General features: G+C 31.3%; 1 protein-coding gene across 10 annotated transcripts in view; it reads left to right on the top strand.

Annotated features, from left to right (window-relative positions):
• LOC116767215 (disintegrin and metalloproteinase domain-containing protein 33) overlaps nucleotides 1-13,676 on the top strand; it is a 230,798-nt gene that overhangs the window by 147,299 nt on the left and 69,823 nt on the right. For all 10 annotated transcript variants that reach the window (XM_061527421.1, XM_061527427.1, XM_061527422.1 and 7 more), the window contains one exon: nucleotides 667-708. In XM_061527421.1, coding sequence (XP_061383405.1) covers nucleotides 667-708 — 42 coding nt within the window. The remainder of the gene's footprint in view (nucleotides 1-666; nucleotides 709-13,676) is intronic.

Here is a 13,676-nt window from a genome sequence, read left to right on the forward strand (position 1 = left end):
CAGTTGATTTGTTTGTTAGCTGTGAGATTTATGTTTTAAAATAATAAAAGACTTCTCTTTTCTAACGAAGGTAATATTTATAATAAAAATTAAATACTGCTGTTTTTTTACTTTACCTTAATTTATAGGTGAAGTTTTTTTGTATAAAAAAAGGGTTGAAAAAAACAGGAGAGGTAATAAAGTAGCCAATTTCCGTTACAAGGTAGAAGGTTACAAAAGAATTATTTAGGATAAATCTTAAGGATGCTGTACACTCCATCATTTAATCTTAAACACATTTATCCTTATTTATCAGACGTTTCACATAATTTGATTATCCACTTCAACAAATCAGTTTATTTTTTATTACGATTTTATATATAAACATGTTTTTTAATTTATTGCTATTATTTACTATCTGCTTAAGAAATCTATCAGAATTGTTATCGTCCTAACCATTATTATGAAAGAGGTAAACCTCGTTTTGTCTGAAGCTTCAATCATTTCGTTCGGCCAACTAACTGTCTTGAGCATCACTTAGGTAACATTTACTAATACATCAATTAACTTAACTACGTGACATTGTATTAAATAATCGCTTGTTGCTTTCCTTTTTACTTAAATGTTTCTGATCATTTCATAATCAGTAATAATTTGATTTGTAATATAAATCTTCTTCTTCCCCAGGGACGTTCCGATCACCAACAGGGCGCAAGGCCGCGAGCTCGGGTATGTATCATCATTAGAACTTTGATTGATGAATTTTTGTTTATTTGTCACTATAATTCAATGACAATTAATTACTCAAATTCAGTTTATAATATAAAGCATTCATCTTTAGGACGATTCTTACTATTCTGTTGTAAAGACACTGTTAACATATAACTATTATTTATAGCGACAAAAAATTATACGATCAAAACTACGAAGGACGAAGCAAAAGATCAGCTGAACATGAAAAAGTAATTTGAAACACGAAAAAGATTGATAATCTCAAAATTTTTTAATTAAAAAATCGTTTTAAGTTAACATGTTTCTAATAAATAACCCGCATGACCAGAATATCCCAAGTTAAACCGTTTGCCGGAGGGGACGTCACGTGGAAGCCACAAATCTTCTTGTTGGAGCAAATGTAACAAATTTCAGTGGCCTGAAACGAGTCGACTGCTGCCTTAATTAGACGTGAGATTAAGAGCACGCGCGCTAATACGTTCAGAAATTTGTGTAATGTTATCACCATACACAAATATGGAGGGAAACCAAACAATACTTTTAAAAAAGCAGAATTTGCATTTAGCATTGACCTCGTACATCTTCGATGTATATTAAATCTAAATAAAACACAATAAAGTGTGAGTCTGACGTATCTAAAGTAAATAAAAAATACGTGAGTAATAAAACCATGACATGATACTTCAAGTTGGCTCGTTAGGTTCGACTTCGCCACTTCATGTTATTATGATACGAATTTAATTCAAGGGCTCCCATCATCGTAAATCACACCCGACTACACCCCCACGTGTGAATAGTTACTTATCAGTCACAACATCCCAATCTCACCTTTATAACACATGTCAAGAAAGACTATTTTGTGTTAAAATTAAATCGCAAAATGAGAGATTAATTACAATTATTAATTGCTACCGAAATAACGTACTTCCTTACTATAAGACTTCGAAATTAAACTAGCGGTGGTTTTAACAATCTTGTACATATAGATCACATCCAAAATTTCACGGATTTAAGAAAGAGTTATTTTCAAAAACAACTTCTATGACATCAATTGTAATCACGGTATAAGACAAGATAAAATAGTCTGTCAGTTGATCTCGTTTTTTAGCATCTATCGATAAATTCTTAATTTTCTATTATAAATCTCTGCAGGCATGTAAAACGATGAACATATCTTGCGTTCTAGCAATGAGTCACGGACATTTGACTTCATATTTTGATTGCGAGAATGCCAAGTATTATAATCATCAACCATTTTCTTTGTCGTATTTTTTTTAAATTTAAACAGCTACAAGAATTAATCTAGATATATAATATGTACATATCTGTCTTTCAAGCGAGGATTTGTGATTTGTCAAAACGGTTGTAATGTTTTAGCTTGTCCAATATGTGTTCAAACACTACTGAAGCTGAGTGGTGTCTATTTTTAAGGTCCAATGTACGTTCTCTGACCCTTGTACGACACTCCTCTTCGTTTATCCGAAGTATAATAAAACGTAGATGTGTATAAAAATAGTAGCATTAAAGAAATGTAAAGATTGTCCAAAAGTAGTCTGAAATAGATTAGTTTTTTACATAAAATTTATACAATAATTTTAAATTTGACAAAACATCTTATTTGTATATGGAACATTCGCGTTATAATTAGAAATATCTTCAAAATTTTTATATTTTATGTCATAATAAAATACAATTTTATTCGGACAGTAAATGCAAAGAACCGAAAAAGTAGAGCTACTTCTTTGGAGACACTTCAACTTGGCCGCCATGTATTAAATTCATTCTTTATTCTTAACACCCTATAATATACCTGAACTTTTTAATGTAACTTTAGCTAACCTTTCACTCCCAGTTCAATTACTTATAAACTTCATTTTTTATAAGAATTATACGTTATTAGTTGTATAAAAAACTCTCCTTTTGAATTTGTTGTCAAATTGCCGTGATTAATATTTACCGGAATAAATTTTTGTTTTTTACTATTATGAATATTTTTCCCAGCGTGATGGCTACAGCCTCCACAGTTACTTTCCGGAAATCCGGATTTTAATCGGTGCACCTATATTTTTTACACATCCTTTATATATTTTATCTGACTACATACTCACAATCTGACAGATATAATGGATCAAAAAAGAGTTTATGAAAATGGTCCACAGTCGATAAAATAGAAACGAATAGTAACGCAAGCAAATATATTTTTCATACCAAATTTAAACGCGTATTTCTTTTAAGCAACTTTATGCAAAGGTTAAGACTTGAAGACCAACAACACTTAAAATGAAGTGAATTTTGAAATCAGATCACCAAATCTAAACAAACAAATCTCTGATCCCTCCGTCTTAATTAAGTCTCCCACGTGATCGAAAGCGTCTTAATTATACCCAACGTTGTTGAACGGAAAAACTGGGAATTCAATCAGGGCAACATCGTGGAATTCCAATAGAGCTCAACATATAATAACGTCCTGTAATTAAGGCTTTGGACGGAAGTTTGCTTTTTTATTTTTGATAGCATTTGTTATGCTTCTATTTATTTGTTATAAATTATGATAAACTGTATTAATATACGTTATGTCGTATATTTTCTGGCTTCATATGACCACTAAACCGATTATCACGTTCAGATACTAAGAATAAAATATATTTTGAAAATATTAACTTTAATGTTTAGTTACTAATTTATTTGCAACTATTATAACATAAAGTACAAATCATGGCTGCTTTCGAGTACAATTTTAAGTGTATCCTATTTCTGTAGCTTCTTTACAAATTATTGTTTTAATAAGAGAACACTCACTAAAAACTATTTACATCAGCTCTGCAGTTACGTTAGCTTTACTAACTTCATACAAAATTTTTATTTCTATAAAGATGTGTTTCGAAAAAATTATAACCAATAACGTTGACACTTCAACAGCTAAATTCCATTCTTTGTAACTCACACTGTGTAGTTTATTTGTTATTTTAGTAAAAGTATAAGTTGAACTAAATTAAGCTATTGATGCATTTCAAACGAGTTATTGCCAATGTTTTGTCAAGTGATTAATGCTGTCGAATAAACAAGAGATGCAAATATATTTGAATAATAAAGTAGATTTTATAAGGACGACTTGAAATTTTATACAAATAAATTCAAGACTGTGGTTAACGATACAAGCTATACCGAAGACGATCATCGTTTCGTTTCCAGCTCGTAGAGTTTTAAACGTAATTTACCGATCTCGGGATGCAACTATTACATAAATGCATAATCTATCTTTGAGCAAAATGGATCTATAAGAAAGGAAAAATCAGTTGATATTATTTTCAAGTGTACGTTAGAAAACATGGACATAATTGGTGCTCTAATTAAACTGTCTCACACAATACAGTCGCAACAACATGTGACAGTGTATAACGATATTAAAGTTAAAAACTATATTCACTAATAAATTGGGAAGCCATAAGTATGATGACACGAGCCATTAGTCACAAATAAGTTATAATGATAAAAATATTATATGTATTTGGCATAATATGATATGCTCTATTGTTTGTAGAGATTTTTTTTTAGTAAAGTAAGAGTGGTTCTGAAGTTAAATTTACATCAATAAATGCTTACTATTTTACTCAAGATTACAAAAAGTTTTTTTTTTATTTTGATCGATTTATATTTATAATAATTTAATATTCCTGCCAGTATCTCTTTAAGACCCTCTTCATAAATTCACGTCAAAAATAACAGGATTCCACCTCTTTTGCAGAACCAGCATATTATTTACCCTCTTATGTTATGTCTTTTCAACTATAAGCAGTTAGGAAAGCGGTACTACCAACACAACGAACTAAACTTCAATCATCATTAAGTCCTGACATTCTCTTGTCAGGTGACATTAAAACCGAATGTTCGAAGTAAGAAATACAGTTCCTTTAAATTTATTTGTAATGTCTTAGATCGTAACGCCAATACAATACGCCAATCTATCGTGGGAAAACGCGTTGACCGAAGCAAAAACAAAAAATAATAGTTTTATGTAATCAAGAATTAATGATAATGAAATGGCATAAGTAATTTTCGAGTTATTTTTTCTAATATGTTATAGCATATTATATATCCTTTTAAATCTTATGTGAGTCCTTCCTATTGCTTATTTCTCCTGTTTTGCGAACCTTACAACATAAAGCGAACTAATAATAGTATTAATTTATAACATTTATAATTACTTTATGCTTAAAAACTTTTGTTTTTTGTTTTTAATCTATCTATTTGTCCATTATGCGATTTATTTCACGTGTCAGTGAAAACATAATCTTTTCTTATGCCTCTAATATATATTTTTCAATTTTTCTTATGTACAATACTAGAAATACTCAAGTTTGAAATGGAAAATTGCAAATAATATCTGGTGAAGAACAGATGTACATATTTTTTAATTCTAAATAACTTTCGGTCATTTTATTGTTTGAATGTTTGTATATATATTTAAAAGTTATGAAAATGCCGCATAATCTAACAAGCTCACCAGCTCAATTCGATTTACATATATAAAATTTCTGTGTCAAAAACATAAGACGATATTTCCCTGCAGCCTTTTGGTCTAGCAACTTTATAGGAATATGTTAAATGTCAGGTATTATGTGGATGAAAGAATGAGAAAGTGTAATCGTCTCAGCTCAGCGATGTCTTTTTTCGCATGAGTCTAATCATTCGTAGTTAATATGTCGATTACGGGAATTAACGCAGTCCGTTAGACGTACCGTGCGTCCTCATTGAAGGTCTAATGCTGCAGAAAATGATGTCGGAGAGCCAAAGACATCCATATTCAAACCTAATTGCTCCTAATTTAGAGGGAACTATAAAACAACTTCGCTAACTTTGCTGAAATGGATAAGATTTATGCTGTCATTAATATAAATTAAAAACTCAGAGGCTTTGTTTTAAGGAATTTATAAACAGTTGCTTTTTATCTTCAAGTTATATTAATAGGGAAAATGTTTAAGTAAATTTCACGCTGACATTTGAAAACACTGCTGACGATTCGAATTTTGATATTTTTAAAAACTGCATGAATTCTATAGTTAATAAGATAGTTCTTCAATAATTATACATCGTTATTATAAAATAAACATCGAGGCCTTACTTTTTATCATTTCTGTATTGTTTTTATTACAGTGAAAATATTCTCTTTTTTTTTTAAGTTTCAAAGACAATTAATATTTCTCTGAAGAAAAATCTTCGAGATGACAGAGTGAACTTCATTATTGGACCGTTTTCAATTTAGACAAAGGATGATTTTAAAAAGATTATGAATTTAGCTCAGACTTAGCGTCACTGACTAGACTGTAATTAATGCCACCCCGCTATAATTTCCAACCCTAAGCATCTTAAAACTAGATCAGAGAATAATTAATTGAAAATTTGAATGGAATTCAGACTATAATATAATTAATTTGCTTCATTGTTGTATGTGAATAATTTTGGAGAGCTTTATTAAGTTTTCGTGCTTGGTCTAACTTCTCAAGGGGTGTGTTACAGAAGCTGTTATTTATTTCCTAGTGACTGATAGAGCGACAATTAGGGCAGTCATGTCGGGAGACCGCTTGACAGATTAAATGCCGTGACGGCTACAGATCTCGATGAATTAATATTGATACAAATTAATGTTAATGTTTTAAAGAGACCATACTATGAACTTACTCCGATATTTTCCCTTACAGTACCAATAATTCTATACAAATATTTAGCTATGTATATGTAAAAGAATCAAAATATCAAACAAGCGATCAACTTTTAATAGAATTTTTAACCATCTTTAAACATTTTTTATAAGCCACGTAATATCTTTATTAAGTAAATAAAATTTTACTAAATAATATTTGTAGCGAAAGTGTTCTATAAATAGAGGCTTTCAGGAAAATCAGAACAGTTCTTCCATCATAATGTTATCTGAAGACGATGATTGACGTTGAGGCCACTCTTAATCCGTAATGTGATTAATAATCCCCATTGTACTCCACTATATTGATAGCTGAATAAATTCCGTTAATATACAACACACTGGAGCTGGAACGACTGACCTACATTCACCCGGCGAGATTTGACAGAGTTTTTGCGAGACGCGAGACTGTTTTTTTTTTTCTATACTAAAATCATCAAATTATTCAACCTCACGGACAGGGATTTAAGATTATTGCTTATCTCAGGAATTCTCTTTTTGTTCTTTTAATGGAAAGCTATTAACCATAAATGGCATTCCTTAAATGAGACCGGTTTAAGCTCTGATTTATTCTTGGTAAAATTTCATTTTATACACAATTGCTTTCATTTCATTTTAAAAATTGACAATTTTTAAAGCGTTTCGTTTGATAAAGCCTGTGCAGTATATTTCGGTACAATCGCCTACAATGGCCATCCCTATGATGTGTGCCTCTGTAAAACAATTCTTCATCTTTCCCGTCATCACTAAATCACGCTGACAACTCCTAGGCTCTAGCTATTGGTACCCGTACCCTACACGCATTTGAGCGATTTTAACCTCTATTCCATATTCTTTAAGATAGTTTTCACTATGCTATTTCACTTACCACATATAAATGTTCTTAATCTTATTTAAAAGGATATTGGATCTAATTTATTGTTTACTAGGGCAGCTTTTAGAGTGCTCTTGCGTTTTTAAATCGGTGTTAGGGCATAGCCTGATTTATTATTTGTTTACCGATCCGAAATAAAGTAAAACCCCCGACGTATGGAGGTAACGTGGATAATTGAAAACTATAATTTGGAAGGATTGTATTCAACATAACATATTTAAAACTCAGATACCATTTGCGGATGAAATGTCAAAAAAATAATTTAGAAACATTCTTTAAAACCAATGACAAGTTAGGAAGCAGAGGTGAATTTCTGATAAAAATGTATTATTTATTTTAGTGCTCGCGAAATGGGTTTCAAAATGAAATCCAGTCTGAATGGCTTGTATGATAAAAAGACGTTTCCCTTACATGTACATTCAAACATGTTGATTCAGGATCTGTTCAACATTCGTCGACCCGGGCTACGCTCGATTTCATCCTGATAGGGTAGCACAAATAGAATGAGGCTTAATAATAATAGTGTTGCCTGCTATTGAATTGTAGCGACCATTAGGATGGCCAAAGACACGACAGCGAGGGTCATACTGCATTTGTTGTTTTATAAAACAAATCATTGACACTTACTTTGTATTTATTAATTTTATTTTGAAGTACCAAAAAACTAAACAATATTATATATTACCTTTCTCTCTACGTTTATGAATTCATTATTATTTATATATATATATATTATGTAATATTTATATTATGTATTTTTTTGTGAGTGAACACAAGCTCGTAATTCATATTGCCATGTGACAACTAGTTTATTAAGTTTCAATAAAATGAAACGTTACCAAAAATCACGGCGATGCTTCCCCACGGACAGGACATTAATAATTATATACTATATCTGATCTCCTAAACAGGTAGAATATAGTTGTAATTTGAGCCATATATTGTATGTTTATTTCTCCAAATAAAAAACACTAGCAACTGTAACTAAACAAAGTAAGTTACATATATTTATTATATTTACTCTCATCTATTTATACACGTATATAATGGGATATTTGTATTCTCATTTCGGTTCAACAAGCTTTTTAATGTTTGATATTCTTTCGCAACAACCGAGCTGGAAGAACAGACTATTTGTGAGTAAAAGTAGTAACAAATGTTTTGAGACGTGTTTTTTTTGTTTTTATCATAATGTGTTATGGCTATGATTCTTGTCTATTTTTATAATGTAACGTTATTAAGTGGTTCCATTACAAAGATACTATTATAATGGTACCTTTAAATTATTAAACCTACAAACACTCTTTTAATTAATGTAAAATCAGTCAAAGAAAGACTTTCTCAGATTTATGTCAATTAATGGGCTATTATATTGCATCACACAACGCTGCAACGTTTAAAGATAAACATTTAAAACGTTAAACTGTTTCAATAACTTTTTTATTTTTAACGCAAACAACGTAATACATTTTTTCGCAATTAAATCTACGAGACCGAGAAACGGGGCGTCTCACAATTACGGAAGATAAATAATTTCAACGCTGCTTTCGGATCCACGTGACTGATAACCAGAATATAATGTTTTAAGGAAGAAAAATAAAAGCTCGCCGCTGAATGTTCTGTTTTTGTTGAAGTACATGTACAGGTAGAAATATTACTCCCCCGAGATACATTACGTGAAACACGCAAATCACAAGACGGGCGGAAGTCTCAGATAAAATGCTAAAACATTTATGACTTTAAAAAATTTCTTTTTTTATTCATACAAATAAAACCTTTGCAAAGATAGTGTTATTTTTAACATTAAAAAGCTAAATATTTGTGGATTACGTATTATAATTACGGAACTTTAACGTAATTCCATAGGTTGATTGTTCGGATACTCTTATCGACGAATTTTTCATTAAATATTTCCAAACCTATATATATTATGTTATAGAATATTAGTCTTTTCAGTTATAATAATTCTAATAGAATCACAATAACATCAATGTCTCATGAACGATTCTGAAATATCACGAAGGTCTTAAATATTTTAACGGTTATTTTACTATGTATGACCATGTGAAGATTTTCGCGTGTACGCATTTAAAACAAACTAAGTTTTTCGGTAACTTCGTGTTTTTTTTTATATCTGCCTGATCCGAGTGATTACTGTTGCTGTAACCGTAACCGTAACCGAAAAATCGTGAACATGGAGATATAAAATAATAAAAAACCGAGTATCCGATAAACTTAGTTTCATTTACAATATTTTAATTAATTGTCATATATGCTTAATAGTCATATATATATATATATATATATATATATATATATAAACTAGATAGTAAATCGCGGTACACTTCGGAATATTTGTAAGCAAAGACACCGACGAGCAATTCTCGGTATCCTTAAATACTAAAATTTAAATTTCGCTTCTGCTAGAACTAGTTTGAATTATAACCTAAAATTTGATCCTAAGGAAAATTATACAATATAAAGCAAAACTAGGCTATCATAACGTCAATAGCTAATGAAACTCCTGTTAGTTTTTTATGGTAACATAATATTGAGATATAATTTTTTATCTTTAAACTCTCCAAACATTTCACATTATAAACGACATGCTATACCTATATATCGATGTGCATGCTGTTACAAAAATCACAATGTATAATAAACACAAAACTTCTCGTCATATATTATTCCAATTGTAAAAATATAAAGCTATAGGTGAACGGCATGAGGGTAATAAATTTCGAAGGAAAATCTTATATTTTGTTAAGGAAGATTCAAACAAACACGTTATTCCTATACTGTGATATTTTTCTCACGTACAACATCTAAAACATTGGCTGGAAACTTACACTATTTCAGCGTTTTTAAACAGCAGTTCGGTGCATCAACGTTTCTTCGCCTAAGCATCTAGATACTGGACTTTATATTTTCACAAAGAACTGCAAACAGTTTCATTCGCCTGAACTATTCGATCCGTAAAAAGTGTTGCTCTTAAACAAACTATCAAAATGATTATCAGACAGTACATATTATCTGCGTGGGATAAATAAGTTCATATTTGTAAATCATAATTGTCAGTGTATTAATATAAATAAAATTTAAGTGTGAGAGATCTTTTCTGTTTGAGTTCCAGTAACTGGTCGTTTCGAGCGAGAGAGAGCATTAGTAAAAGCTATATATCAAGACTAAGTACGATCTGTATGTCGCTGTCTGTACAATTAAAATGTGTACATACAACAAGTATGGGCCCTAAGATATAAGGACTAAAGTCCACAATCCGGAAACTACAGTCAGTAAGTTCGCCGGCCGTACATCTGCGTGTTTTCTCGAATACTCAAGTATTATGGCCTAAGCGCTTATCTCAAAACAAAGTGCCGTTTCATACAGTTAAATAAAAAAGATATATCTAATGTTTTGTCTTATTTTTCCGTCTGTATCTCGTGTATCGCTAAGTGTTGGAGTTTCTAACAACATAGGAAGGTTAACGTTACTACCGAATAAGTTAAAAGAAACATTTCAACCCTGAAATGTGTGGCTAACGAAAACTAACATTAATTTAGATGGGGACGGTTAAAGCAAACAGACCTTAAGAGAGTCCACTATTAAGGTTATAGAAAACAATACATTATATGTTGACACAACCTTACCCACTTTTCCTAATTAAAAAGCGGTATCATGACCCAAGACCTAAATCACGGCCTGAATTGATTTGGACCCAACCCACGCTCCGGCCCCGGAAATATTATTATCATCACAATAGCTGCATTATACCAAATAATTTATCACACGCTTCCTAAAGAATAACACATCCTCTTCACACTACACACTTAAGTTATTCCTTGCATAGAAACAATGGTATAAGGAAAATAAAATGCACTAAGAATTTAATGTATAGAAAAATATACATTTATGTGAACACTTACATGGATTTCATTGTATTGATGTAATTTTTTTTTTATTCGTAAATCAAAATTCATAACTGATTCAGATGCGAAAGGTTCTGTTTGCAATCTGAAGGAGACCGTATGATATGGAATCCTAAATCTTTACTGGTATTTGCGTACGTCCACTCCTAATGCCCTTTAACAGTCCTACGCAAACTGGTTGCCCCTATTCCCGTGTAAACAGATCGAAATAGCTCAAGTGTCGCAGGGGTACTGACTATAAATTTGTATTTGAAAGCTGTGGTTTACGCAAACCTTTAGGGATTTCTCACTTAAAACCCGGCAACATTATTAATGTTCTATAATTTAAGACCCTAAATCATTCAAGTATATTTTAATATATTAAATTAACAAACATCGTTTTCAAGTTTTGTACAAAATGCATTTCAATAGCCGAAATCCGAATACAAATTTACACCTACTCGAATTTGTATTGAGTTAACACAAGCAATTTATTTCTCAAGGCCTGTAAACAATATAAAACTATCGAGAGGGCTGTTAGCGAACTCTTCTGTGAACAAAGAGAGGATCGGCTAACGGAGTCGGCGTTATTCAGTAACTGTTTCAGAATACTCCGCTGCTTCGGTAACTTGAAAATTAATAACAAAAAGTTTGTCGCGTAAAAGGTTGTTTTTGATCCGCAAATTGAATTCGGATGTACATCGCGAAACTAATTGAATTTAATCCGCCTTCTGTTTTCAAATCTAATATTTGTTCTTTGATTTTAAAGATTTTACATTTGCTCTACTATTTACATAAACTGTAACTTCGATTGAACAATATTCCTATAAGGTAATGCGTATAATATAAGAAGTAAAGAAGATAAGTAATTGAATTCTAGAAAATTAAAGAGATTGTTTTATAATGCATCATTTTTCAGACGTAAATTTTAATACCTTATTACAAGTAATAAATCCGACCGCCTCCGGATAATCGCTGAGATTAAGTCAGAGCTGAGAAATAACTGAGAGGAGGTTGCCTGAGATTTTCAAAGCAGTCTCTTTCGATAGTACTTACAAAATTATATTTCAACTTAATCTCTTTGTTATTGCTTAAATGAAACTTATTTTCATTAAGTCTTTGCATTTTTCTTTATAATCTATTGTAGAATGAGGTGTTAATTGTATTAATAAATTAATTTATAATAATAATGAATGTAACCAAATAAATATATATTATTCAGTCATTCTAGAGAATTTCTGTTAAATTCCGTTAAATATCCATTAAGTCCATTTTGGTAGACAGAGAACAAACATCCATCCATCTTTACAAACCTCGTTTATACAAAGCATTTAGCTGCATTGAACTATAAGGAATCCTAGTTTATATGCAGTGAAATTTACAAGCGAGATATTAATTAAATTTCCCAAAATAGTAAAAACTGATTCACTTAAACATTTATAAGAGGAATGGAAGTAATGATCGGAGAAAACTGTGAACTAAATGTGACCAACGCTAACCGAGTTATAAGTTTGATGGTTAAGAGTAACCTCTTTCCGATTTTATTATACCATTGGAGTGGTGCTGTCGATTCGCGTCTTGCGGGTCACTTGCGATGGAGGTCCCTAATTTAATAAACGACTCCCTCAAAATTAGTTTGTGTCTTCTAATACATAAGAATGTGTTACAAATTCCATTAATATCGTTAGAGGCACTTTTTTGGTTTGTTGAACACATCACATAGAGGGGACGGAGAAGTTTCTCTGTTTACTAGCAGTTAATGTAATAAAGAACCCTATATGTAATTATTCTCTCATTATGAATATTATTTGCACATATCCTTCAACCGCAGAAAGTCAAAGGTCGTTGTTGACAGTTAACCAATACTCATTGCGATGTTTATCAAGGAATTTTATGTATTGTTTCCTCTGAGAAGCAAGATTTATATATAACACTTGTACAAAATTTACTATTTATGAATTCCATGTTGAAACGGTTTCAGCCACCCAAGAGGTCTAGAATTCATAAACATTTGTCCGGTGATTAGTGTTATTATTTTGTAAATTATTTATATTTTATTATTCATTGCTTCTGAATTGTTTATCGCGGTGGCCTGGAGGTTGAAGGACCGCCTCTCATGATGGCGCGGGTTTGAAACCTGGCAAGTACCAAAGTGATTTTTCCGGGTCATATGTATGTACTTTCTTCGAGTGTTAAGACACCACTAACAGACGGTGAAGGAAAGCATCGTAAGGAAACGTGGACTTATAATTTCAAATTATCAGTTTGAAATCGCCAATCCACCTTGAACAAGCTTGGTGATTAATGCTCAAACCTTCTCTACGTGAGAAGATGCCTTTGCTCAGCAGTGGGTACCGATAAGCTGATGATGATGATGATTGCTTCTGAATTTTATAATTCCTATTTTCAGCATATTGTTTGAATCAAAAAGTTTTTAGCCTACTTGCAATTTGTATACTACTTGCTGTATAGCTTACTTGCGCTGCTT

This window comes from Danaus plexippus (genome assembly GCF_018135715.1).
Source record: "Danaus plexippus chromosome 9 unlocalized genomic scaffold, MEX_DaPlex mxdp_26, whole genome shotgun sequence".
NCBI classification, from domain to species: domain Eukaryota; kingdom Metazoa; phylum Arthropoda; class Insecta; order Lepidoptera; family Nymphalidae; genus Danaus; species Danaus plexippus.